This window comes from Myotis davidii, unplaced genomic scaffold (genome assembly GCF_000327345.1).
Source record: "Myotis davidii unplaced genomic scaffold, ASM32734v1 scaffold81, whole genome shotgun sequence".
In the NCBI taxonomy this organism is placed as follows: domain Eukaryota; kingdom Metazoa; phylum Chordata; class Mammalia; order Chiroptera; family Vespertilionidae; genus Myotis; species Myotis davidii.
The window spans coordinates 468,315-494,303 of NW_006291554.1; the positions used below are offsets into that span (position 1 = coordinate 468,315).

Below are 25,989 nucleotides of genomic sequence, written 5' to 3' on the forward strand. Positions count from 1 at the left end.
CATCCGGCCACACTGATTAAACAAACAACAAATTGGCAGATTAAAAAAAAAATAAAAAAGGTAATATCCACTACTGGCAAATATACAGGAAATTGGGCACTTAGGATACACGGCTTACAGGAGGGTGCATGGTGTAACCTTTCTGGAGGGCAACTGGCAATATGTGATAAAAGGCTTGACATACACATTTCTTTTGATTCGGTAATGCCATTTTCAGGATTTCATCTTAAGCACATAACGAAGGATTTGTGCAAATATTTGGCTCCAAGGTTATTCACTGCGGCACTGTTGAAAGAAGTGTGAACCTGGGAGCCACCTAAATTCCAACATCAGAGGTGGGTGAGTAATCCGCGGGCCCTGCAGCCTTAAGGCAGTGCTGGAAACAGGTTGTTAACGACATGGAAAGATGACTAGATACTGTGAACAGACGCCTGGTGTCTGAAATGCATGGGATGTAAGATAAACGTACTTTCATGTAATATGCTCAGTGTACTTTTCTTTAAAAAATTATCTTAAAATGTGACTTTTAGAAAGAAGAAGGGAGGGAAAGGGCAGAGAGAAAGAAAGAGAGAAACATTGATATGTTGTTCCACTTATTTATGCATTTACTGGTTAACTCTTGTATTATGCCCTTGACCGGGGGGTGGGGTGGGGGGTTGAACCTGCAACTTTGGTGTATTGCGACGACACTCTAACCAACTGAGCTACCCAGCCAGGGCTCAAAATACTGTTCTTCAACTTCCAGACACCTTCTCAGGTGACTTATCTCTAAACTTAAAGCCATCAGCGATTAAGTCCAACTGTCAATCTGAAAAATCCTATATAATAAAAGCCCAGCAACCAAACAGCAGAATGACCAGAACGACCAGTTTACCAGTCACTATGACAAGCACTGACCACTAGGGGACAGACCTCAATGCAGGCGTTGCCCCCTGGTAATCAGTGAGCTCCCACAGTGGGAGCGCTGCTTGGCTGACTGGGATGAGTGGTGCTCCCACAGCATGCTGATCCCTGCAGGCCACACCCCCCCACCAGTGCACAAATCTCGTGCACTGGGCATCTAGTGTACAATAAAAACACTATTTTTTTCCTGTGTTTCTAGACTTCTTAGATAAAAGTGTAGTTATTATACTTCTCCAGATGAATAATTAAGCCCAATGCTTTCATTTTAGAGGTCTTACACCTGAAAATACATCAAGCATGTTCTGGGAAAATGTAACAAGCATGTAACATGCTACTTAAGTGAGCCAACACCAGGAGAATGCCTGGCCCGTGTCTATTTTGCAGAAAAGGGCCAGGAAGAGGCAGCACTGTGTCACCATGGTTATTTCTGGGACATGGACTCTGAGTGCTTTACAATTTTTTCCCCTCTTTTTAAAAATTTATTTTTATTGATTTCAGAGAGGAAGGGAGAGGGAGAGAAAGAGGTGGAAACATCAATGATGAGAGAGAATCATTGATTGGCTGACTCTTGCAAGCCCTGTAATGGGGATCAAGCCCACAACCTGGGCACGTGCCCTTGGCCCAAATCGAACTCGGGACCCTTCAGTCCGCAGGCCAACGCTCTATCCATTGAGCCAAACCAGCTAGGGCTTTGCTTTCCCCCCACTTTTATTATGTTGAAACACTAAATACAAATTATTTTGTAATCCCAACAAAACTACTTATTTAAATGTAAAGCATCCATTTGTAATAATGTAAGAGGCTGTTTCCGCCTGCATCTGAAACCTGGAAATCTGGGAAGGCAGGGCTCTGGTGTCCGGGAGTCCCAGCTCCAGTCCCTGGCGCTACTGTAGGAGCCGGGACACCGTGGAAACAAGAACAGACAGGGCCCCACCCACCAGGAACATGGCTGGCCAGTGGGAGACACAGACCTTCATCGGATCATGACCGACACGCTGTGGGTGAACACAGAGGCTCTGAAGGGTAAGGAACCTAGCTCTCTGAGAGCAGACTGTGAGGCAAAGAAACCATCCTAGGCTTGGGGCGAGGGCACCCCTTTCTCCTTGAGGAAGCGACAAGAGGTAAGTCACAAAGGATGAGCAGGTGCTCCTGGGGAAGGAGGCGGGGCAAGGCTACACCGGGTCACCTACCCACGCACCTGGGGTGGGAGATGTTACGATGCAGCGGCCCTGGCAGGACTCGGGGCCTGTAGCCCATCTCAGTTACCAAGAAATCGCTCTCTTATTCCACATGCAGCAGAAACAGTGGGTCTCTCTGTAGTTCCTTCTCTTGTACCTTGTACTCCCCCCGACCCCAAATAAATGGTGCACCACCTAAGTCCCAGAGGTTACTCCCAGGTTCCTGTTCGGAGTGACGCTGACACCCGTCTGCCGTACCTGCCTCGTGAAGGATGCTCCGGCAGGAATCCTCTCCCAGAGGCTCTCACCCGCGAGGCAGGAGGGCCGGGCGCCCAGAGGTGGGGGCGTCTGGGGACCCGCGATCACAGACTCACCTTCCAGAGCAGCACGGCCAGCAGCAGGAAGATGAGGATCCCCACCAGCAGACTGATGGCGATGATCCACCCCACGACGTAGCCACGGGGCTCCAGGTTGTGCAAGGCCTCGAACACCACCTAGGAGGCGAAGGGAGCAAGAGTGAGAGAGCTTCCTGCCGGGAGTGGCGCTGACAGGACGGAGCCCAGCCTGGGCTTGGAGTGAACCAGAGCAGACACCACCCCTTCCCACCTGAAGGCAAATGGAAGAAAAGCTGCCTACAAAACCTGGCAGGCGCTCTGGGAACGGACGTGAGGCTTCTTTGCGACGCATGCCCACTAGCTGTGTGACCTTGGGCAAAGCCCCTGACCTCTCTGAGCCTCATTTTTCTTATCTGCACAACAGGGATAGAACAGCATCTCCCAGAGAAGCCAAGGGTAATGCAGACAGACCCCCAGCACAGCACCTGGCAGAGCTCACCCAGGACGTGTGGGGGAGTGGGGGGCGTGCTCCTATTAGCATCATCATGGCTGGCAGGGACATTCTTTTTGAGGTCGGGCATGGTTGGCTACTTTTTAATTTTTAAAAATGATTTATTGACATCCAATATAGAGAAAGGTTTACCTAACCTAAGTGCACAGCTCACGGAGTTTCCACGCACTCAATGCTAAGCGCATCTGCGGAACCCATACCGAGATCGAGTTCTGAATGTGACCAGCCCCACAGGAGCCCCTTCACCCTCCTTTCCAGTCTCATCTCCCACCGAGGGGAATGCCAGCCTGGCTTCCACCAGCCTGGATTGGCCTTCCCTGCTTTTGTCCTCGATGTACCTGGAATTCAACATCATGTTTGGGAGACTGAGCCGGGCTGTGGCCCGTTTGTTCTCATTGCTGGACGGCATCTCACCGTGTGAAGACGCTGTTGGTTTATCCAGCCACCCATGCAGGGGCTCTGACCAAGGATGATTTTCAGGCACGAGGCCACGCTGAAGGAGGGGTGCCTGGGAGTGGGAGGTGGCGGGATGGCAATGGGCTCTAACGTTTGTCACCTAAGCCCACTGTTTTCTATCTGGTTCCGATGAGAGAGTCCCGCCCCAAAGTCAGAGTCATGCCTTTGGGTTCCTGCCTCTAAGAAGCCGTGTGTCCAATCACCTCCAACATTTATTTTTTTTCCATTTGTCTGTCCAGATGAACCACATGACACTATTGGCCAAGAAGCGTGACTTGAGGCCACCAGGACACGACTCTGTGTCCTCCTCTGTGGACTGGGGCCTGAAAGGGACATGACATCGTTTCTGTAAGATCCCGGCGTGCGGTCGTGGAATAAAAGCTGCTGGAGCGCCTTGTTGACCATGAAGCACCGAGACCGGCTGTGAGCTCCCAGGGGGGCAGCTGCGAGGAGCAGCCCTTTGGGTGACCCTGTTGGCTTCTCGGGGACATTGCATCCCGGCGAAGCCGCCCGGGAGGTCTGGTTCCGTGGAGACAGACACAGGGAGAGTTTTCGCTACAGTTTAGTCTGGCAAGTTCCGCAAGAATGCGCCGTCACTTCCCCGGAATGCGTGCTTAATCTTTTATTATTTTTAGTGATGCCGGTCAGCTTCTTGGACGTGCGCTCGATGCTTTGGCAGGGCCGGTTCCCGCCCATCGCGGCTCGGATAAACTCCCTGTGGGTGGAGATCCCAGCAGCCTGCGGGTCTAAGAAGTCCCATCTTAGATGGAAACCCAAAGGGAAGACAAGCAGCCTGGGCTCCGGGGACAGACAAGACAAGCAGGTCTCGCCTCCACCACCGACGCATCCCGTCTCTAGACATCTTTTCTTTCTGACCCCTCATCCCACCCCCAGTGGCTGCCCCAGGTCAGGTCTGTTCTCTCACCAGCACCGTTTCAGGAGGTGGGGAGAGGCCTCACGGCTGCTGTCTTTGTAAAACACAGGACTCATCACGTTGCTTCTCAGCTTACAAGATCGACGGCTTCCCTTTATACTGAATCTGTATGACAGCACAGGGTACAAGCTGGTCCCCTCCCCAGATGTTCGTGTATTCATGACATTCTGGCCAATGAGCATCATCTCCCCTGTGAGACCTGGCTTTTTATCCCTCTGAATGCCTCTCTGTTCCCCGTGTGACAAACTCCAATACTGCTCACCTTACAAACGTTCCTATCTTTTGTTGTTGTTAATCCTCACCCGAGGATATTTTTTTTCCATTGCTTTTTAGAGACGTGGACGGGAGGGGGAGAGACAGAGAGAGAGAAACATCAATGTGGGAGAGACACATTATTGGTTGCCTCCTGCACGGGGATCAAGCCTGCAACTGGGGACGTGCCCTTGACTGGAATCGAACCCACAGCCCTTCAGTCCTCAGGACAACACTCTATCCAGACCGGTAGAGCTGTTTCTACCCTTTGATCCATGAGTTCTGCACTTAAACATTTACCCAAAACAGGAAAAGTTTTCTATTCAAAGAGGGTCACTGCAGAATTATTTAAATTGGTGCAGAAGTAGAAATATTCTGAATGTCCAACCACAGGGCAACAGGTCAGTCAGTCAGTCATGATCACTCATGAAGTGGAATCCCACAGAGCTACTGAAAATGGCGACGATAAATCTGGCTGTCAGTATGATTCTCAAAAACGTAAACCATGACTCTCATATAGAAATATAGTGAATACATGTTAATTAAAGATGCATTTCATCCGTTACTGTGGGAATTGGCAGGCTGGGAGAGGCAGTTCGAAGAAGGCTCTGACTACAGGGTGGGGCAAAAGTCGGTTTACAGTTGTGAGCACCAGAAATGCAGAATTTATTTTTTAAAAATGTGTTTTTATTGATTTCAGTAAGGAAGAGAGCGGGGAGAGAAAGAGAGAGAGAGAAAGACATCCACGATGAGAGATAATCAGCGACTGGCTGCCTCCTACACGCTCCCCACTGGGGATCGAGCCTGCAACTCAGGCATGTGCCCTGACCCAGAATCAAACTGTGACCTCCTGGTTGATAGGCTGATGCTCAACCACTGAGCCATGCCGGCTGGGCTAGCATTTATTCTCATATTATTACTTATTAATTACTGTATTATTTTCCATAAGCACAACTGTAAATGTGTAGTCACGGAAAAACAAACAAACAAAAGAATTCTGAAACTAGATACAAAACTCGATAATTCCCGAGACGTGCATATATTATAGCTTATATAACCTTTTGTATTATATTTTCAGCCAGACCGAAATCACTTTCATCTTTTCTGGTGGAAGTCGTTTATCAGTTATCCTCTCCTATGGGTTAACATGGAACTTCACAGAAGCTGGGTCCTAGAAGGTCAAACAGGCCGGTGGCACCAGCGCTGTTCTCAAGTTTCAACGTGTGCGAGACCACAGGGAACCCGATCACAGGGCGGGTTCTGAACAGCCAGGCAGGCGGGGGCCGGGGACTCTCCATGTCCAATAAGCCCCGGGCAGGCCAGGGCTGCTGGGTCGGGGCCACATTTCAGGAGAAAGGGACAGAGTTTGCTCCAAGATGCCAGGTAGGACAACTTTTTGACTGATACCAAGTTTTAAGTTCTTTGAAAATGTGACAGTAACAGGGGGGAAATAATAAATGTTCTAATGGTGAGTGAAGAAAATCAGGATATCAATTTAATATATAGAAGACTTCAGCTTTGCAGAAAAACAACAACAACAACACAGTAGAAACATTTAAAAGTCAAAGGTGGTTTCTGAGATGATGGCTGCTTTTTTCGTTTCTATTTCTTACTATTGAACATGTTTCTCACTGAGCACTTAGAGCCAAGTTAAACAAAATTAATGAGAGAGGCCCTGCCCCAGCGCCCCCTCTTCCCAGAAGCCTGCCCACTCCTCTCTTCAGCAGAATGAATCATTCTCGGAGCTTCTGGAAACATGGCAATTTCCAACGCTTTTAGCAGAGAAAACCCTACTGGAGCATCTCAATGTATAAAACAGAAGAATGTGGAATCTCTGTAAAGATGGGCAGCCAGAGCCCTGCCTGCTCAGCCCCTTCCCAAGCCTCTCACCCTCCAACTCCACTTCCACCCCAGCCCCAGCCACCCCTGAGCCAACTCAAGGGAGCCCCCAGCTCCACAAAGCTTAGTTGTGAAACCACAGTGAGTGCTCCATAGTCCCATTTCTAAGTCCTTCTCACTGAAAGGTAATGATGTACCTTCCTGTCTACAGACCCACACAAACTGTGAGTTCTTCGAGAACAAAGGGTGAAATGCATGCTCTCCTGTCACCTACACCACAGGCAGGGATGCGTGCCGTGACTCATGAATGCACAAATGAATGAAGTCAGCGTTGTCTACCAGAACGTCAGGTGAAGCATGGATGTGACTCAGTCTGCAAGCAAGGAGAAGGTGGGACTGGCAGCTGGAGTCTCTGTGCTTCTCCTTGCTCTACTTCAAAGATGCATCTGCAAATGTTATGTCTTTGGAAGAAGTCCTGGCCATCCATTTATCCACCTGCCCACCCCACCGACTCATCTGTTGGTCCATCCACCCACCCACCTGCTCCCATTCATCCATCTGACAAATGTACATGTAGCACCTACTATTGCCAAGACTGTGGGGACTCATTGATGAGTAAAACAGGCAGTCTTTGCTCTCATGGAGCTTTCTGCTTATAGACAATACTGGCCAGAGAGACACATGCACGCAAAAGTGTAACCCTGGAAAGTGGCCCCAGGGAGAGGTTCATGGTCCTAAAAAGCCTGAGCTAGGCATGGCAGTCAGGGAGCGCTCCGTGCTGAACAGCTTGAGTTGAGAGTTAGAGGATAAGCAGATGTGAGGTTGGAGCAAACAGGTTGAACCAGAAGCCAGAGGAAGGAAGTTGTTCAAGATGAGTCTGGAGAGCTAGGCAAGGCTGCAGCCACAGTGAGAGTTATATGCTCCGTCTTAAGAAAATGGGAGGCTGTGGAGGGTTTTCGGCAGGGGAGTGACATGGCGGCAGAGAGGCCTCTAGCTGCAAAACGGATGCAGAGGAGAAGGAGAACGTTATGTGGGGGCTCAAGGAACAAACAGCCCCAGTAAGAGGGGTGCAGGGCGAGTGGTTTCCCCAAGGGAGAGCTATGCATCTGGTATAAAAAGAGAAAAGAGAGTGAGGATGAAGGGGGCGGGGTCCTGATAGCCTGAGAGGGTGGTCAGAGGCAGACAGATGGGGAAGGCAGGGGTTCTGACCAGCGAAGGGATGGATGCTGGCATGGCTGTGGTCTGCAGCTGGAGGGCTTATGTGTTGGATGCCAATATCTAGAACAAGAAAACGAGGAGCATGAGGGTTTGCTTCCACAGAGCCTTCGAGGAGGACAGATCCAGACGCTGGGCCCCCTGCCTGCCGCTATAAAGCCTAAGGCACCGGAAGTTGGCAAGCTGGCGTCAGGAAACAACCAGGAGCCCAGTTCCAGGTCGAGGCAGCAGTGAACCTAAACCACAGGCTCACTTCTGTGTTTCTGGAAGCTTCCACATTCTGACCATTGGGACTATGCCTAATTCACAGCTGGAAATGCTCTGGTCTCCATAAGGCCCGAGGGCATGACCACAATGGGGCCCACCTGTCTCAAGCTGGGGGGTCAGTTCAGTCAATTCCACCACCCCACACCCACACCCACACCCACACCCACACTCACACCCACACCCACACCCACACCAGGGGAGGGTCAATGGGCTAGAGGTCAATTTCAACAGCAAGACCCTCTCTGCAGCCAAATAAAAAGTGGAAAGAGAAGAGCATGTGGGACAATGAAAGGTCATTTTCACCTGCTTCTGATGACACCTAATAGCCAGGGAGGGGGTGCCGGGGAGGGCCGTGGGGGCTGGGAGAAATGGTCTTGGCCCAACCATATCTTAAATTGCTCTCAGATCACAGCCTCCAGAAAGCCCATCAGCTGGGGGGAGGCGGGAGGCTCCTGGAGACGACATCAATGAGCAGAAAATAAGCTGTGCATCTGGCAAGATCAATGCTGCAAGTCTGCGCTGAGATAAACAGATGTCAACCTTGCTCATGCCTGCCCGGACCCGGGTCCAGAAATTCCTCGACCTGTTAGAATTTGCAGGGGAATAAGCCGGGCTGGCGCTAATCCCTTTGTTGACAAGAATGGGGCACATCTGCTGAGCACTTAGGACGGGCCAAGGGCTGGGCCGAGAGGTTTCATTTCTCTTCCTCCTGCGGATCCTCAGAACTGCTCTTGAAAGGGAGGAGGAGAGTGCCCCTCCGTGACCTCATGCTGCCCCGGGCCCTGGAGGAGCCCCAATCCTCCCCTTGATGAGTAGGTTGCATCTGCGTGGGGACCTGGCCACAAAGGGACGAGTTCCAGAATCAACAGGCATCTCAGTCTGAACATGATGTGCTTCTGAGGCTACGAGAGCCAAGGGCGCTCCTGAGACAAAGGGCCAGCTGTCTTCCACCCAAGACCGTGATGCTGACCTCCTGCTCAGAATGGCTCTCGCTGTGTGTGGGCATGGGGCGACGGGGCGACGGTACGGCGGGATCAGAGGGACAAGGGATCAAAGAAGCCTCGGGTCTTGCAAATGGGCAGGGCTGTGGCACCTCTGGCTGGTAGTCTCCTTGCCTCCTGGAGCCTCAGTTTCCCCAAGAGAAAATGGGAACAGTCATGCCTAGTTCACAGGGATGACGTGAGAGTGACACGAGAGAATTCTGTCAAAGGGCCCATCCTGTCCTTGCCATCTTGTGTGCAATGAGACCTCCTACTACCCGAATGGTGGGCGCACCAGGCAAGGGCTTTGCATCAAGATGATGCAGCTTGCCCCAAGGTTAGTGCCAATGCAGTGGTGGAGATGGTGAACAAGGGTGCTAGCTCAGAGGGAGCCCTAAGAAGAGCCGGGGGTTGGCTGGCCAGATACCGACCCTCGGTATTGGAGAAGCACGTGGGAAGGACAGCTGTCACTTTTCAGCAGCCTCGTGCTGAACCCACGTGTAGTGCTGGGGCCTCCTCCTCTGTGTGTCTCGGGGCAAGGCTATGCTACAATAGCCAGAAATGCCAGTGGCCGGCTCTCCCTGGGGACAAGAACCCAGGGACGGCTGTGTCCAGGGCATGGGCCAGGCTCTTCCAGGCCCCCCGGTTTTTTGACTCCTCTTATACCCCCGTTCTGGTTCTCCAGCCTCCCTGGCAATTCTGAGAGTGACCAGGTATCCTCCTCATCCCTCTGGTTCTGCCCAAATGAGACAGAGCCGGCCTGGCCGCCTACTTGCACCCAAGACCTCACCCTATGCACAAACTCCACGTGCCAAGGACTTACTCTTTCTCGTGGGTTTATGCATTTCTCGTACATTCTGCCATTTTAAAATATCAAGAAGATGGACTTGCGAGGTAATTCATATAAGCTCCTCATCTGGTTTGAGAAGAAAGTGTGGGTGGTGCTCGCAGTAGCAGAATGAAACCTGTAGATTCCTGGCTCGCCTGGGGAAGTTTCTAACCTCAGTTGTTGGCAACTCTCCCCGAAATGAAGAAGGTTGGGCTGACTAGGAAATTCAACATATTATTGGCATCTAATGCTGCTCCCCAGGTCTCACCTGGGACTCTCAGGTTTGGGTCTATACAAAGCCAAGTAAGCTTGGTGTGGTTGGTCTCAGACACATGCTAATTCCCAGATCTATCCTATATAATAAAGAGGTAATTTGCAAATTGACCATCACTCCAACACATAAGATGGCTGCCCCCATGTGGACACAAGATGGCCAACAGGGGAGGGCAGTTAGGATGGACCAAGCCTGCAAGGGAGGGCATTTAGGGGCAAATGGGCTGGTAAGGGATCCCGTATAGTGTGGGTGGTTGGACATCCCTCGAGGGGTCCCAGATTGGAGAGGGTGCAGGCTGGGCTGAGGAACACACACCCTCCCCATACATGAATTTCGTGCACCGGGCCTCTAGTTTCTTAATAAACAGCGCAAATGCCTCAAGACCTACATGCTCTGTATCGCGTGACTCATTCCATGGCATAACAAGAAAAGACACAAAAGGTCACAGGGGAGTCACTGGATTTCCCTATCAGCTAAGCTGACCACCATGTAGACCTGAGGTGATTAAAAAGCTGATTGTTATGTGGAATCTAATGAACAAAATAACTGATGAACAAAATAGATCCGGACACATAGAAGCATGGAACAGACTGACGAATCTCAGAGGGAAGGTGGGGGCGGAGGGTGGGTGGGGAGAGGTTAACCGGGAAACTTCTATGCATATGTGCATAGCCCCTGGACACAGACACTAGTGTGGTGAAGGCCTGGGAGGGGCAGGTGCAGGGTGGAGGGGGGTCAATGGGAAAAGAAGGGGGGACATCTGTAATACTTTCTACAATAAATATAAATGAAAACCCACACGACTGTTTCCTCTTCTCACCCCCACCCCGCTCGAGACCAGCTGCAAGCACATTTCCTGTTCATTCCAAAGCCAGAACAATTTGGGGCCTAATCTAAAATCCTGTGACATTTTTGCCTGATTGAAATTTGGTGGCTGCCCTCTATGGAAATTTCCCCTCAGAGGGACGACCGACAAAGAGCCAGGCATTCGGAAGGATCACGCAGGAAAGAACGAGTTTGTTCTAAAAAGGCAAACCTTCCTTCTCAGAGAAGATTTTTTCTTTTTCCTGCCAGGAAAGCTGAGAACAGATGGTGGAACTTCACCGGAACTCTTGGATTGAAAAAGCCAAGTCCGGGAAAGGCGGAAGAAGGGGGCAGGCACTGTGGGCGACGCTGGTGCTGCTTTTTTTCTTGGGAGTACTGAAAAAATCAGTTGCATTGACAGCTTCTTCCAAAGAACTCTCAATAGTGAACGTGTCACCCCCACGCTCGCAATGGAACAGTAAGGAATGGAAGTGGTGTTTTGAGGGTGTTCAGATGACTCACTATCCAACAATAGGATGTTCAGCAATGTCTCCCTGCATCCCACACACTGCTCAGTGTTCCAGAAAATCGAGGGCCCTGTTCCCAGTGACAGATTAAAAAAAAAAATCTACACAAGGGATTCCACCTGTAGGGAACCTGTTAATCACTTCCATTAGCTCTTTAAAAAATTTTATTGATTTTTTTTAAGAGAGAGAGAAAGGAAATAAGAGAAAGAGAGAGAACATCAATTTGTTGTTCCACTTATTCACGCGTTCATTGGTTGATTCTTTATGTGCCCCGACCAGGGATCGAACCTGCAACCTTGGCATATCTGGAGGATGCTCTAACCAACTGAGCTCCCCGGCCAGGGTGGTTCCATCAGCTCTTGGCTGGGAACACTGTGGCCCACCACAACATTCCAAGGCTCTCGTGTTGGGCGTGTATGTCATTCTATAAGACTCTAACCAGCGCTATGACCATGAGCAGTGAGTCAACGTTCTCCTTCACATCCCGGGCAAACGTCTGAATTAGCAGTGACGTGGCCCAAAGGCAGAGAGCAAAAGGCCCCAGCCAACCTGACAGATTGCACCTGCCAGGAAAAGGGCCGCTGGCAGTGAAGGGTTCCAGCGTGACCCCACCCCATCCCATTCGCTTTCTATTAGTGAAACAACTGTGTGGACGGTTCCCCAGTGTGGAGAGGAGGAAAGCTGCACATCTGACAGGCCTTCCCCGCTGAGCCCGGATCGGCCAGGTCCTGGGCAGCTGTGACTTCCTCACCACCCACAGATTCACACGGAAGTCCTGCCCCAGCTGGTGACCTGTCTCCTGCTCACCACCACCGGCAGCAGGACTGAGACGTCACTGAGGTCCCTGGAGACTGATTTCTACTTGGACCCTTCCCAACCAGGGTCTTAGAGGATGGGCTTTGGCCCAATCCCATCCTAACATTTAGACATGTGGTGTCTCCACTGTTATCAGAAAATAAGTTAACAATCTCGCCCCACCATTATTTTTCCATTGATTTTGAGAGAGAGTGGAAGAGAGGGGGAGAGACAGAGAGAAACATCAATGTGAGAGAGATGCATCGATTGGCTGTCTCCCATATGCATCCTGACCAGGGCTGGGGATCGAGCCTGCAACCAAGGTACGTGCCCTTGACTGGAATCGAACCCGGGACCCTTCAGTCCTCAGGCTGATGCTCTATTCACTGAGCCAAACCGGCTAGGGCCTTTTTTTGTTTTTGTTTTTGTAAATAAAAAATCTTTATGAACATACCACTTCTGTACATTTGTCCCAGCGGCACTGACTCTTCCAAGAGAGGGTCAGAGGGTCAAGTCTCCCCTGAGATAAGGCAAATTCCAGGGAAGGAGATGCAAAAAGGTGGCACCCTCGCCCGGCTCATAGGCAAAACCAGTTCACAGGCTGCTGTCTCCCCTTCCCAGGTGCCTGGGAGCTGAGTGTGGGTGTCAAAGGGTGAGCTTCCCGGCCCCAGGCAAAGGCAGCAAAAAGCCAAGGCCACGCTTCTCCTCCAGCCTCTCCCCTACCCAGCGTCCTGGTGGCCTGTGAGCCAACTGCCTTTTATGGAGAACCAGGGGGAGGTGGGAATGAGAGAGAAGGCTCTAGGCTTGGCGATTTGGATGCGTCCTCTCTGAGTTACTCGGACTTGTTTTCCTCCAGGGCTTATCCATGGAGCGAATTCATGGGGGAGGCAGCCGAGGTTGCAGAGAAAGGTCTGCGGAGGATAAAAATAGCCTTGGCTTCAGCGTGGAAACCCAAGCCCTGTCACGGGCCCTTCCAGACTCTTTCCTTTGGCGGGTCACAGGAGGGAGCCTTCACTCCAGGATGGATTCCTAAAGAACAATGCGATCCCGACAAGAGCAGGCCGCAAAGTCCTTCCCGGGGGCCGGGAGCCGAGGCAGGCATGGTCCTGGGCCTACCACAAAGCCAGCCTCTTGGCTCAGAGACCATGTTTACCCTCAAATTCCAGCACCAAGCCACCCAGGTTCCCTCACCCTCCGAGGAGGGCGGTGGCGGGGGAAGAGGGGGTGACTCACCATCATCTCCTCTGGGTTCCCGTTGGCGATCTCCACCACCCGCAGGGCAGGGTCCACTTTCACCTTGGCCCGGGTCATGAACTGGATGACAGATGAACTGTCCTGCAGAGGGAACAGCACAACTCACCGTCAGATCGTCCAGTGACCATGGCTGGGGACCAGGCAGAACCGAAATGCCAGGATTCCTTGCGGACCGGACAAAAACTGTATCCCTGAATCAGATACCTCCCCCTCCCAGGCATCCCCGAGGCAGAGATCTCCAGGCTCCCTGGAGAATTCTTTCATACCCGGAGGATGCGGAAAAACGAAGGAGTCTGCCCACCACCAGCACATTGCTAGCTTGTGAGCTGTGGTTTCCGAGCGCAGAGAGCCAGGCATTGGGTATTGATATGGATGTAGTCACAAAGAGCAGAGAATAAATGCAGCTTAAATTGTGTAAAACAAACCCAGCCTGGCATTCCACAGCAGGCATCTGATTTACATTCGCAAGCATCTTCCCGCCCTGACCACAACCCTCCAACCCTTCCCAGCAGTTACTTTTAACTCTTTCTTTGCTCCTAAATGAAGATGTTTTGGGTTCAAAGCCATTTAACATGGAAACACGAGGAAGCAGGAAGCATCGGGCTAATACGTTAGGCTGTGGACCAAAGAGACAGGGGCCCGGGTAGGCGCAGAGTCAGAGCCACTGACCCAGAAAAGCAGAACACGGCTCCCAGGCAGGGATGGAGAAGGAATTTGGAAGAAGACAGGGGTTGGCAAAATATGGCTTAGGAAAGGGCCAGATCGCATTTTCAATCTGGGATACTAATAATTATCACCATCATCTCAGGTACAATAACCGTGATAAGGAGGCTGTTGGGTTAGAGGCTGAGCTGTGAGGAAGCTGCCCCAGCACAGGCCTTGGTGGCTGTGGGAGAAGGACCCTTTCCAAGGAATCTAAGTCCCCTGGTAATTAAAAAAATCAGATCCCACATTTCACATGGAAACTTAAGGTCAAAACAATAAAACCTCAAATTCCCTTGTCTGGGGCCAGACCTTGAGGTCAAAGGAAGATAAACACACTGGAGGCCCAGGCGAACCACAGGGCTGGCACCGCCCATCCTCAGGGAGTGGGGGGCTCCTGGAGCCACTCCCGCTCCTCTCCCCAGGGGGGCGGGCTGTGGTCCGGACACCGAGTTTCAAGCACCTGGAGCAGCTGGGACCCATCTGGCCTCCAGGTCAGCCTCCTCCTAGGCTTGGCATTGCTGCTGAAAAAGCATCTGCAGCGAGGATGACCCTCCAACACCCGCAGAAGTCACCCGCTGGCTTTCTGCTCCTAGGGCGCAGACTGGACCGGGTGACCCTGGGGGACAGAGTCAGTGGGACACGTTGCTTGGCAAAGGGTCTCCACGGATCCCGGAGAGAGAGGGAGATGCAGAGGGTCAGGCCGCAGAGCTGGGTACAAGGAAGGCTGGAGGCCTGGCCTGTAGGTTAAGGACAAATGACCGAAGTGCAAGGGGCAGCCGCCTGGGTTCAGGGTGAAGGGGGGATCGGAGTGGTTTCCCGCCACCAGTGCCAACACCAGGGCTTGGCTGACAGTGGGGAATAAAACTGTCACCAGGCCCATTTGTCAGGAACACAGGCTGGGCACATGTCTACCGTCATAGTCTGTCACCTGACCTGGGGCCCCAGGCCAGGGCGGCACCTGCAGTGATGTGGGGCTTCCAGACCCCCTTCTGGGATCACGCGATGCCAGGGGTGCTCTAACTCATGCCCGGGCCTCTCGCAACTCTGCCCCTTTTCAGGGGACAGGGGCAACAGGGAAGCTCTACTGTGTGACCCCAGTGTGCCCCCAACCCGTTTCCCTCCCTTGGAAACCAGAGCAAGTGGGACTGTGGGTGGCTCTCCCTGGGTGTGGGAGGGCTGCCCGGCTCCACACAGGACGTGGGGAAACATCCTGACTCCCCATTCCCCTCCGGTCAGCGTGGGACTGCCATGCCCAAGTGAGAAAATACCCCTGGAATGACTTTCCTAAGGACGTTCATTCGCACACAGACGGGCTTACGCGGACTGACACGTCTAGTTTTTCCAAAGGAAAATAAATAAACTCTCTGTGGCTAACATGCATATTTGGTGTTATCTTCGCATGTGATTATTTTTAAAGCATCTTGTTGGATGTGGCCTTTCGTACTCAGCAGCTCTTCTGTCAAAATAAATCAGAGTGAATTTGTATGATTTTTTAAGGGCCGCTGATTCACTGACTGAGGTATTTTTTAATGAACTTAGAAACTATATATTTGTATTGTTTTTATTGATTTCAGAGAGGAAGGGATAGGGAGAGAGACAGAAACATCAGGGATGAGAGAGAATCATTGATTGGCTGCCTCTCGCATGCCCCCCAGTGGGGATCGAGCCCACAGCCCATGCAATTGAACCATGACCTCATAGTTCATAGGTCGACACTCAATCACTGAACCACACTGGCCGGGCTATGAACCACTTTGGATAAACTCACAATAGCAAAGTGACTTGAGGTTCAAAAGTTGGACTTCTCTGAAACAAGGTGGCATCTAAACCCGGCTCACAGACTACCACCCATGGGTCAAACCCCGCCCTCTGCCTGTTTTTGTAGATGTTTCACTGGGCCCCAGCCACACCCATTTGATTGAGCACCGCCTATGGCTGCTTTCACGACACAATGGCAGAGATGAGCAGTAGCCAAAGACTGTATGGCCCTGCAGGTCTCAAATATTTACTACTAGAGGCCTGGTGCACGAATTCGTGCACAGGTGGGGTCGGCCAGCCCGCCCCGATGGGGGCTGATCAGGGGCTGGGGGAGAAGGGGGGCTGTGGGAGGTTGACCACTGACCTGGGGGGCCCCTGTGGGAAATTGGCTGTGGGGAAGGGCTGCAGGAGGTTTGGGAGGGAGTCAATTGGGGCCCTGATTGGGCCAGTTGGCCACCGCAGAAGGTGGGAGAGGGGCCACGGGAAGTTGGCCAGCCAGCCTGGCCCCCAATTGTGATTGGGGGCTGATTGGGGGTGGAGCTGGCTCGGGGGAGGGGCTGTGGGCCAAGAGAGGTGTGTGAGGCTGATTGGGGTGGTGTGGGAGGAGCCGATCAGGGGTGGGGCCAGCCGAGGGGAGGGGCTGTGGGAGGTTGGCCGGCCGGCCGCACCCCTGATTGGGCTGGTTGGCTGGTTGCAGTGGATGTCATAGCGACTGGCCGTTCCGGTGTTCTGGTTGCTGGCTTTTTATATATATAGATTGGTCCTTTACAGAGAAAGTTTGCCAACTCCTTGTCTAAAATGTGGTCCCCAGACCTGCAGTATTGGCATCACCAGGGAACTTGTTGGAACTACAGCATCTCAGGCTCCACCCCCAGGAATCTGCATTTTAACGAGGTCTCCAGGTGATTCAGACAGCCAGAGAAAAACGTGCGAACTAAGAAGCTTGTTCAAATGAAGGTGCTGACTCAGCAGGTGCGGGGTGGAGCCCAAGATTCTGCATGGCTAACTAGCTCCCAGGGGAGGTGCTGTTGCGGACCCTTGGTCCACACTTTGAATAGCGAGCCCCGTTTTTTCCCCCTGGCATCCTCCGGCAGAATTCCCACGGGCGCCGGCCAGGAACGCTGCAGAAGGGGCAGGCAGCGTTTCAGGAGAAACCCATCCGGATGCTCTTCAGTGAACCTCGCGGGTGCAGTGGCTCAGGACTTACCTTCTTCAATATCTCTGTGTTCAGCAGCATGTAGATGTCGATAGCGCGACTTTCTTCTCTAGCAAGGGCGCTCAGGTTACAGTGCATTGTTAGGCAAGTGATTCCTGGTTTTTCACAGTCCTGAGAAGGAAAAGCAGGGGGCTGACCAACGGTAGTGAGAGCAAAGACAGCTGCCCGGCCGTTGGGGGAGCAGAAGGCTCCACCTGCTTCTATCCTGATGACTAAGACCACTCCAGGCAGAGGAACCGCAGGGGAAGATGCGATCACTCCTTCTCGCCACCAGAGGGCAATGGAGGGATTTCCTGCCCAGTGGGCACCAGAATAGGCCTTCAAGTCAAGCAACCGGGAGAAAGCAGCTCCCGGGTTACTAAAAAACTGGATTTTGTGAGAAAGAAATCATTGCTTTTAAAAACAAACACATTTACATATTCCAAAAGCATTTTCCTTATGAGAAATGAACACAAGATGTATTTCCTACATTATGGAGTATCTGCCTGTGCAGCGGCAAATACACTTCCATGCCCATGTTTTCAGGGAGGGCAGATTCGAGGGCTAAGGAGTCATATGGCTCAAGAAAACACAGGAGCAAAGAAAAACACATGTTGGCCCAAGACAATATGTGAACCACCAAAAAAAAAAAAAAAAAAAAACCCCCCCCCAAACACCCCCCAAAACCTATATATTCCAAATTCAAGTTACAAACGAGAAATTCTCTTTTGCACTGTAGGGTCCAAAATGTACACACATGCCTTTATGATGCTTTATGTGGGGGGTAAAATTTTCAGCCGGGTACAGAGTGGCACCAAACCGCTAGTTATCACTACTCCTAACAATTCTAAGCGCTTTAAAAAATAGACGCATCATCAGCACTAGGTAAGTAAAAACACACACACACCCCCAATATCCCAAGCGGCAATCAATCCTACATCTTCTACAGGAGCGGAAATGAGTATGAGATGTGCCTAGGCTGCAAAAAGAAGCTAAGGAGACGGAACCAAAGATATGGGGGAAGGGGACTTTGGAAAAGCATAAGAAATGGGGGTATAATTTACAAACAGCAAACAGATTGCATCTGGAGGGTCCACCCTGATATATTTTTACCTATGTTCATACCCAGATCAAGATGTAGAACATGGCCAGCACGGAAGCAGATTCTCTAGGGCCCCCTCCCATGGCTATTCCTCAGATAGTAACCACTCTCCTGACCTCCATCACCACTGATAGTTTGCTATTGCTAAACTTCTGGTCTCCAGCTCTGCCACCCAAATATGTATAGGAGAGTCATGTGTGCTGCTGCGTGCAGCAGCTTCTACTGTTCTGTAATACTCCCGTGGATGGCGACACCACAATCATCTACACACTCTCTGGTTGATGGATGTTTGGACTGTTCCCAGCTTTTGGCTATGATACATTGACTGTGCTTCTCGTCCATGTCTTTTGGGGGACACAAGTACTCAATTCTCTTGGGGATCTACCTGGGAGTGGAATTCCTGGGTCACAGGATACAAATATCTTTAGCTTTAACAGATACTGCCTGGCAGTTTTCCAAAGTGGTTGTACAAGGAGCATCCCTCTCGATGGGACGCCTACTCGGTGGAGAAAAGACTCACGACTTTGAGTTCGGTGGGTTGCAAAGGCTTTCCCTTTGCCGGGCAATGGCATTTGAAATGTCAATTGAACACTTTGATGGAAACCTCAGGCTGAAAAACAGGAGCTGGCCACCAGTCCTTGTGACGTTGAAAGATAACGGATTAAAGCCAGATTTGGGGAAGGAGACATGCCAACCAGAGCACTGGCCTCTCATCTCAGGAGGACCACCCACGGGGACCCAACCAGACAGCACATTCTCACCAAGACTTTTCTTCCAGACTTTGTGAAGAAAGCAAAGATAGTGTGGAAGATATTTTCTTGTTCCTGGGGGATGATGCAGGGGGTCGGGTTCTTCTGGAAGGAACAGTTTCCCTTCTCCTGGCCCACCTGAAAAGGAAGAGAAGTCTGTCAGCGCGGCCCACCCAAGAATGGATCGTGAGCATGGAGTCTCTTACTGTAGCGGTGGGAGCAGCCAAGCCCAAAGCCAGCCTGCCCTCTGGTCCACTCTCCGGTGGACAGTAAGGGGGGAAAGCTGCGAGGCAGAGGTAGTAGCGCCAACATGACCAAACAACAGAAAGTGTGGGTCTCACTCCTTAAATAATTGAGAGGAGATGGCACTCAACATGCACATGAGAGGTGCCTAGGAGACAGAACGTCTTAAGGAACAAAACAGACCTACACCTGATGGTTTCCAAGGCACATTTCCAAGCACTTTTAGTACAACTCCGAGAGATAAGCACTCATGCTATTTGTCCAGAGGAGGAAAAGGAGACTCGGGTTAAGTCACTTGCCAACAATCACGGAGTCCAAAAGACAGGTTTTGAACCCAGGTCTTCTGAGACCCCACCTTTATATATAGTCCACCACCAGAGGTTCTCAAACTGTGTTCTGTGGAACCCCTAGAGTGCTATACAACCCTCTCGTGTCTTGCAGCCACCTGATTTTGCCTCTGGCAGCAACAGCAATGGTGCTGAGCAACAGAACATGAAAACCAATAGAAACCCAAAACAACGGTGTACACTGTTCCATGTTGATTTCTCTAAGAACAAAGTTATTTTTAATGTCTACGTTGAGGAGTTGCTGAAAAAAACAAGGTCTTTATGTAGTATCATATCACACTGGTGGAAGCTTCAGGCCAAGTAGCAAAATTAATAATTAACAACTCATAATTTAGGATTGTGTTTACAATTCCACCCCTAACCAGAAGCGTCTGTTTAAACTCTCTTATCTCTAATGCCCTGGAGTACGATACAGTGTTTGCTTTGAATTTATTGAATAATTTTTCAACTTCTCATTCATGGTAGGTTTCGTTTAAAATGTTTACACAAAGAAACTTCTAATGTAAGCTAACAATGTTAATCCTTTAGTAATGAACTATAAAATAAGACCCCCAAATTTGCTAAATTATTCTCTATTTTATCTTTGGTCTGAACACATATGCCAGGATTTACTTTGTAGTATAGGCCTGAACATAAATGAGGGGAAGATAGATTTCCTCAAGTGGCTTATTAGGAAAGAGTTTTCCCTTTACAAATATCTCACAGTTTATGACTTATTATTCTTTAAAAGTATCTCATAATTCGGTATTTTCTCAATTACTTTATTTGAACCACAAACCCTGGGAAGATACACCGGCCTGAAATATTTTAATCAGTTGGTTTTGGAGGCTTTCAGAAGTCACTGGAGGGAATTAAAGGGAAGGAAGCAATGAGATTTAATACATAATCGGTGATTATTCCTGGGGTGGAATTGTTGTAGTTGTGATAAGTATTGGAAAGCTCATTTCAGAAAGCAGAACACAAGTGGCTTATGTAGTTCGGATCGTGATTACTTATCAGACGGACGAGGAACACAAGTGCTGCAATGTTATACACATGGGGGTGTCTTTCAGTGAAACTTCAGCACTCAACATGGACCCACAATGTTCTGTATCTCAAATAAATTGGACAGACTGAAGACGACAGGCTCTGGAAAACTGTCAACTAAAAAGTGGCTTCGTAATGGGCACTGATCTTGAAAAATGTACATGTATATAACATCATTTTGTGAAATGTGTGAATGGGAAGGATGGTATAAATCAGGGGTGGGCAAACTTTTTGACTCCAGGGCCACAATGGGTTCTTAAACTGGACCGGAGGGCTGGAACAAAAGCATGGATGGAGTGTTTGTGTGAACTAATATAAATTCAAAGTAAACATCATTACATAAAAGGATACGGTCTTTTTTTTTTTTTAGTTTTATTCATTTCAAACGGGCTGAATCCGGCCTGCGGGCCGTAGTTTGCCCATGGCTGGTATAAATTAATGTCACTCTTTTTTGTTGTTGTTCTTAATTCTCACCTGAGGATATTTTTCCCATTGAAAACAACCAAGCAGTAGGCTGCGTGTGGGGACCACGCTGGCCTGGGGTGCAGTTGGGGGCAACCAGACCAGAGGGGAGGGGCCATTGGGGGCAATCAGGCTGGCAGGCAGAGGCAGTTAGGGGCAATAAGGCAGGCAGGCAGGTGAGCGGTTAGGAACCAGCAGTCCAGGATTATGAGAGGGATGTCTGACTACTGGTTTAGGCCCTATCCCTGGCATAGTTTGCGAGAGGGATGTCGGACATCCCCTGAGGGGTCCTGGATTGGAGAGGGTGCAGGCTGGGCTGAGGGACGCCCCCCGCCCTGCCCCCATGAATTTCATGCACCGGGCCTCTAGTTCATATATAATTTTAAGTACAGCAGTCCCTCTTTATCCATGGGGGGTACATTCCAAACACTCCCCCTCCCCCCGGGGATGCCTGAGGCTGTGGACGGTACCGAACCCTGCATATACTATGTTTTTCCCTTTATATACATGCCTTTCACTTAAAGGAAGCACTTTATGACGTTTCTTTGGCACATCTGAATTGCCAGCATCACTACACTTGTGCTTTGGGGCCATTGTTATATAAGGGTGACTTGAACACAGCACTGCGACACCAGGACAGTCAGTCTAATGACCAAGATGGCTACTAGTGACTAACAGGCAGGTGACAAAGGCAGCGCGGATACGCTAGGCAAAGGGATGATTCATGTCCCGGGTGGAATGGAGCTGGACGGCTCAAGATTTTATCACACTATTCAGAACGGTGTGCAATTTAGAATTCATAAATTGTTTATTTCTGAATTTTTCCATTTAATATTTTTGGGTCATGGTTGACCATGTGGGTAACTAAAACTGTGGAAAGCGAAACCACAGATAAGGAGGAACTACTGTATACACCTACCTGATTAAGTTAAATATTATTAAGTAGGTATTATTGAATTCATTATTATAACTTTTTATTGAGGTAAAATTTACATCCACGAAAGTGCACTGATCTTTAAAAAATTTATTTTTTCTAATCCTCACCTGAGGACATGCTTACAGAGAGGGAGAGAGAGAGGGAGGGAGAGGGAGAGGGAGAGAGGAAGAGGGGGAGAGGGGGAGAGGGGGAGAGAGGGAGAGGGGGAGAGAGAGGGAGAGGAGGAGAGAGGGAGAGAGGGGGAGGAAGAGAGAGAGAGAGAGAGAGAGGCAGGCTGCCTTCTGAATGTGCTCTGACCAGGGATCCAAACTGCAACCCAGGCATATGCCCTGACCAGGAATCGAGCTGGCAACCTTTTGGTGCACAGGACGATGCTCAACCAACTACATCTCAAGGGTTCAGTTTGATGAATTCTGACAACTGAAATCACTCACATCACTACCACCACCATGAAGCTAGAGGACATGTCCATCACTCCAGAAAGTTCCCTCTGGCCCCTTCCCAAAGTCAATTCCCACCCCCCACCTGAGAGGCCAGCACAGTTTTGATTTCTATGAAGTTGGCCAAAAAAGTTTGTTCAGTTCACCTCAATTAGGGGAGTGGGCGGTTGGCTTAGGTGGGGGCTGCTCTCTATTTAGGCATCCACAGCACGTGGCCGACAGAAAGCATGTTGCTCATCGAGGCTTGGAGAATCTGAGTTGTGCGCTCACATTCTTAATCGAATCACTTTTCACCCTGAAGCATGTGGGTCTTCTGGAGGGGACGGCTGCTGCCCGGCCTCGGAAATGGTCCCCCTCCGCCTGTGGCGTACAGTCCTCTGCCAAGACCATCAGGCCCGGCCACCCAAACACATTCGGTCTCGTTCAGAACAACAGAACCCCGAGTCTTGCGGGAGGCTTCGTCCTAATTACAATCAGGGAGGCGGGCAGAGCTCCTCCTGGCTCTGGCTCTGCAAACGGGCGCTTTGGGTTTCTAACCCAGGAGAGAAAGTGTGGGAGCAGCCAGTTTCACTCACATGCTTGGGGGGGGGTGGGTCCTGGCACCACCAGCCCCACAAGACCCCAGCCCAGAGGGCAGGGAGCTGGGCACGGCGGGGCAACGGGGTGAGGAGCAACCCGAGACCGCAGGGCAGAGACCTGGCTCCGAACCTCATTTTCCCTTCCCGTCCCGGGAGTCTCGGGGCGGCCTGGGAACAGGGTGAAGACGGTGACATGATGTGATCGATGTGACATCGGATCGGCCCCCGTGGCATCTGGAGGGGGGAGTGGAGACGGAGTTGGTGGTGAATGGAAATCTCAGCCAGTTGTGCTCCCAACTGTGGTTTCGTGGGAATCGCTTCAGTCGGGAAGGCGGCGTTTTTTTCCGGGAGGTTCTGGGTGGTCCTCTTTCAAAGGGAGACCGATGGCGGCACGGGTCTGATTCAGGCCCCGAATCCTCTCGTGACGCTCCCTCAGCTAAAACGGAGCAGCACAGCCTCTGGCCAGGGTCACCAAAGGGAAGCATTTTTCCACGTGTGTTGGATACACTATGCGACGGCCACAGTGATGCCCAACACTGTGCAGCCCTACTGTGTGCCAGGCTCTGAGTGTTTTACATAAACGAACTCATCCTGTCCTCACCCCCACCAGGTGAGAGGTATTAGTATCCCCACCGAGAGGCAAGGGGAGGCCAGACGACTGTCAGAGGCAGAGGCCCCCCCAGAGCAGGCGCAGAGCAGGGCTAGGGTGCAGGTCATCTGGCTCCAGAGATCTGTTTGTACCCACCTTTCTGCCTCTCAGATATAGAGCATGAGGCTGGGGCTGGGGTGACAGTCACGGAGGGGTGGTGGTCGGGGGAGGCCATCCCTTCCCCCTTGAGTGACCTGGGTCAAAAGGAAGGAACCAGTAGCCTAGAAGCCTGGGAATCTCAAGAGTCCTCCACTGTGACCCAGGTCTGCTGTGGCTCGAGAGCCACATGCGGCTCTTTGGCCCCTTGAGTGTGGCTCTTCCTAAGCTGTAGGAGTACCCTAATTAAGTTAATAACAATGCACCTACCTAGATAGTTTAAGTTTAAAACATTTGGCTCTCAAAAGAAATTTCAATTGTTGGTACTGTTGATGTTTGGCTCTGTTGACTAATGAGTTTGCCGACCACTGGCTTAGACCGTGGAGATAAGAGTGCCTGCTGGCCGGGAGGCCAGGCCACCCCATGTCCTGGGTGGGAAGGGGAACAGAGCATCCTGGAATGTTGTTTCTGGAAGGCAGCTCCAAGGTCATGTGGTCCCGAGGCCTCGGCTATCAGATAAGGGACCAGAGGCCCGGATTCCATGACTCCTCCGAGGTCATGTGATTGGTGTGGGCATACATGGCACCAGTAAGGAGTCCTATGGCACAGGTGGCCTTGGTAAATACGCGATGGGCCCGGGCCTCAGCCTAGCTCTGCCTCCTAACAGCTCTGCCATTCGGGTCTCGGGGCCTCAGTTTCCTCAGGTGTAACATGAGGGTGGTGGCCTATGTAGTCACAAAGGTAGGCCTTGGTTGCCAATTCCACACATGGAGGACTATCCGTGCATTTTTTAAAAATGAATTTTTACAGAGAGACGAAGGGAGAGAGAGAAACATGGACAAGAGAGCAAAACATCGACTGGATGCCTCCTGCACGCCCCCTACTGGGGATGGAGCCCACAACCGGGCATGTGCCCTGACGGGAAACCGAACCGATGGGGTCACCTAATCTCACATTAAATAGATGAGTAATTGCTGACCACCTCCCCTCCCCCAGCACACAACTTGGTTCTAACCAGCCTCTGTGCTCAAAGTCAGGGGGCAGAATGTCCTCCTCCTGCACGGCAGACCATCCACGCACCACGACACCGATGTCTAACAGCTTCGTTTCCTTGTCTGGCCAAGGACTCTGTGGCCATTGCCCCCTGCTCACCTCTGCCCACTCACTTCTCATCTATTTTCCAGACTCTGTGAGTCCAAATGCTTCCCATGACACGGCTGCTTATCTTCTGCGACCCCTGGGGGCTGGAAGACATCCATGTCTATGGGAATGTGACTAAGAGGGCTTCACAAACACACAGAAAAGGCCAAGGGGATGTGGGGCCCAGGGTCACGGCTGCATTCGGCGAAGGCAGCTATTGAGGGTTTTCTGTTGGCATTGGGTCCCTCCCCGCTCCTTGTCCCAACCCCAAGGAAAACAGGGTGCAAGTTGAAGCCAAGAGATAATGGTGACTCGGGGACTTGTTGGGAGCCCAAGGGGGATGTGGACATCACTTGGTGGCAGGGTCCAGGTCAGCCTCCGTCGGGGGGGCCTTCGGGCCAGAAGCTTCCAAGGCCCAGGCCTAAGGATGGAGTGCACACTCCAGGTGGTCCGGCAGAGCCTCGTTTCATGAAACGCTGGGGTCAAAGTATGAATCAGGGTGTGATACCGAAAAAAGAGAATCCACGCTTTGTTTCGAATGTTATTATTTGAAGGAACATCTCGAGCTTTTACTAAAGACTCTCCAGGCGGAGGTTGGCTGATAACAGAGTTAGAGGAAATGGAATTTCCATGTTGTAGCCTCAGGAGACGAGCCCGCATGAGGTACCAAGAGCTGTCTGCGGACCTAAAGTGAGAGAGGGAGGACACAGATCTCCCCCAGGATCCCAGACCAGAGCAGCCTCAACACAGTATCTATCCCTGGGCCTGAAGACGGGAGGGACACAAAAGTCCTCCAATCTGTTTTCTATGTCTCACGTCCTGAGGAAACCAATTCTCATCTCTACACTAAGTTCAAACACAAACAGAAATAATACCAGCTAACATTAGCTACTATTTTAAGTGCTCTGGACATACACTGAATCCTTAAAACACCCGCGTGCAGAGGGTACCGCTATCAGTAGGGTGACCGTATGATTTATTGTCCAAACTGGGGCATTTCTGAGAGTGAAGTGGGGGAGTCAACCAGACAGAAGAGCATGAGAGAGACGTAGATCAGCGGCAGGCAAACTGGAAGGAACATCTGGTTTCCTGACTTTTCACTCCCAACTTAGAGCTAAGAAAACTCAGGCTCAGAGACGTTCAGTAACCTGTCTTGTAGCTGTCAGCTTTGACCTGGGTATGAGCATCATCTCCCAAATCCCCAGCAGG

At 51.0% G+C, this 25,989-nt stretch overlaps 1 protein-coding gene across 1 annotated transcript in view; it reads right to left on the bottom strand.

Moving 5' to 3' along the window:
* Positions 1-25,989, bottom strand: part of ITGA9 (integrin subunit alpha 9) — a 257,076-nt gene that overhangs the window by 11,178 nt on the left and 219,909 nt on the right. Inside the window, exons 23-26 of the mRNA XM_015564847.1 lie at positions 18,875-19,000; positions 17,024-17,143; positions 13,333-13,434; positions 2,456-2,575 (exon numbers count right to left, since the gene is read on the bottom strand). Of these exons, the coding sequence (XP_015420333.1) occupies positions 2,456-2,575; positions 13,333-13,434; positions 17,024-17,143; positions 18,875-19,000 (468 nt within the window). The remainder of the gene's footprint in view (positions 1-2,455; positions 2,576-13,332; positions 13,435-17,023; positions 17,144-18,874; positions 19,001-25,989) is intronic.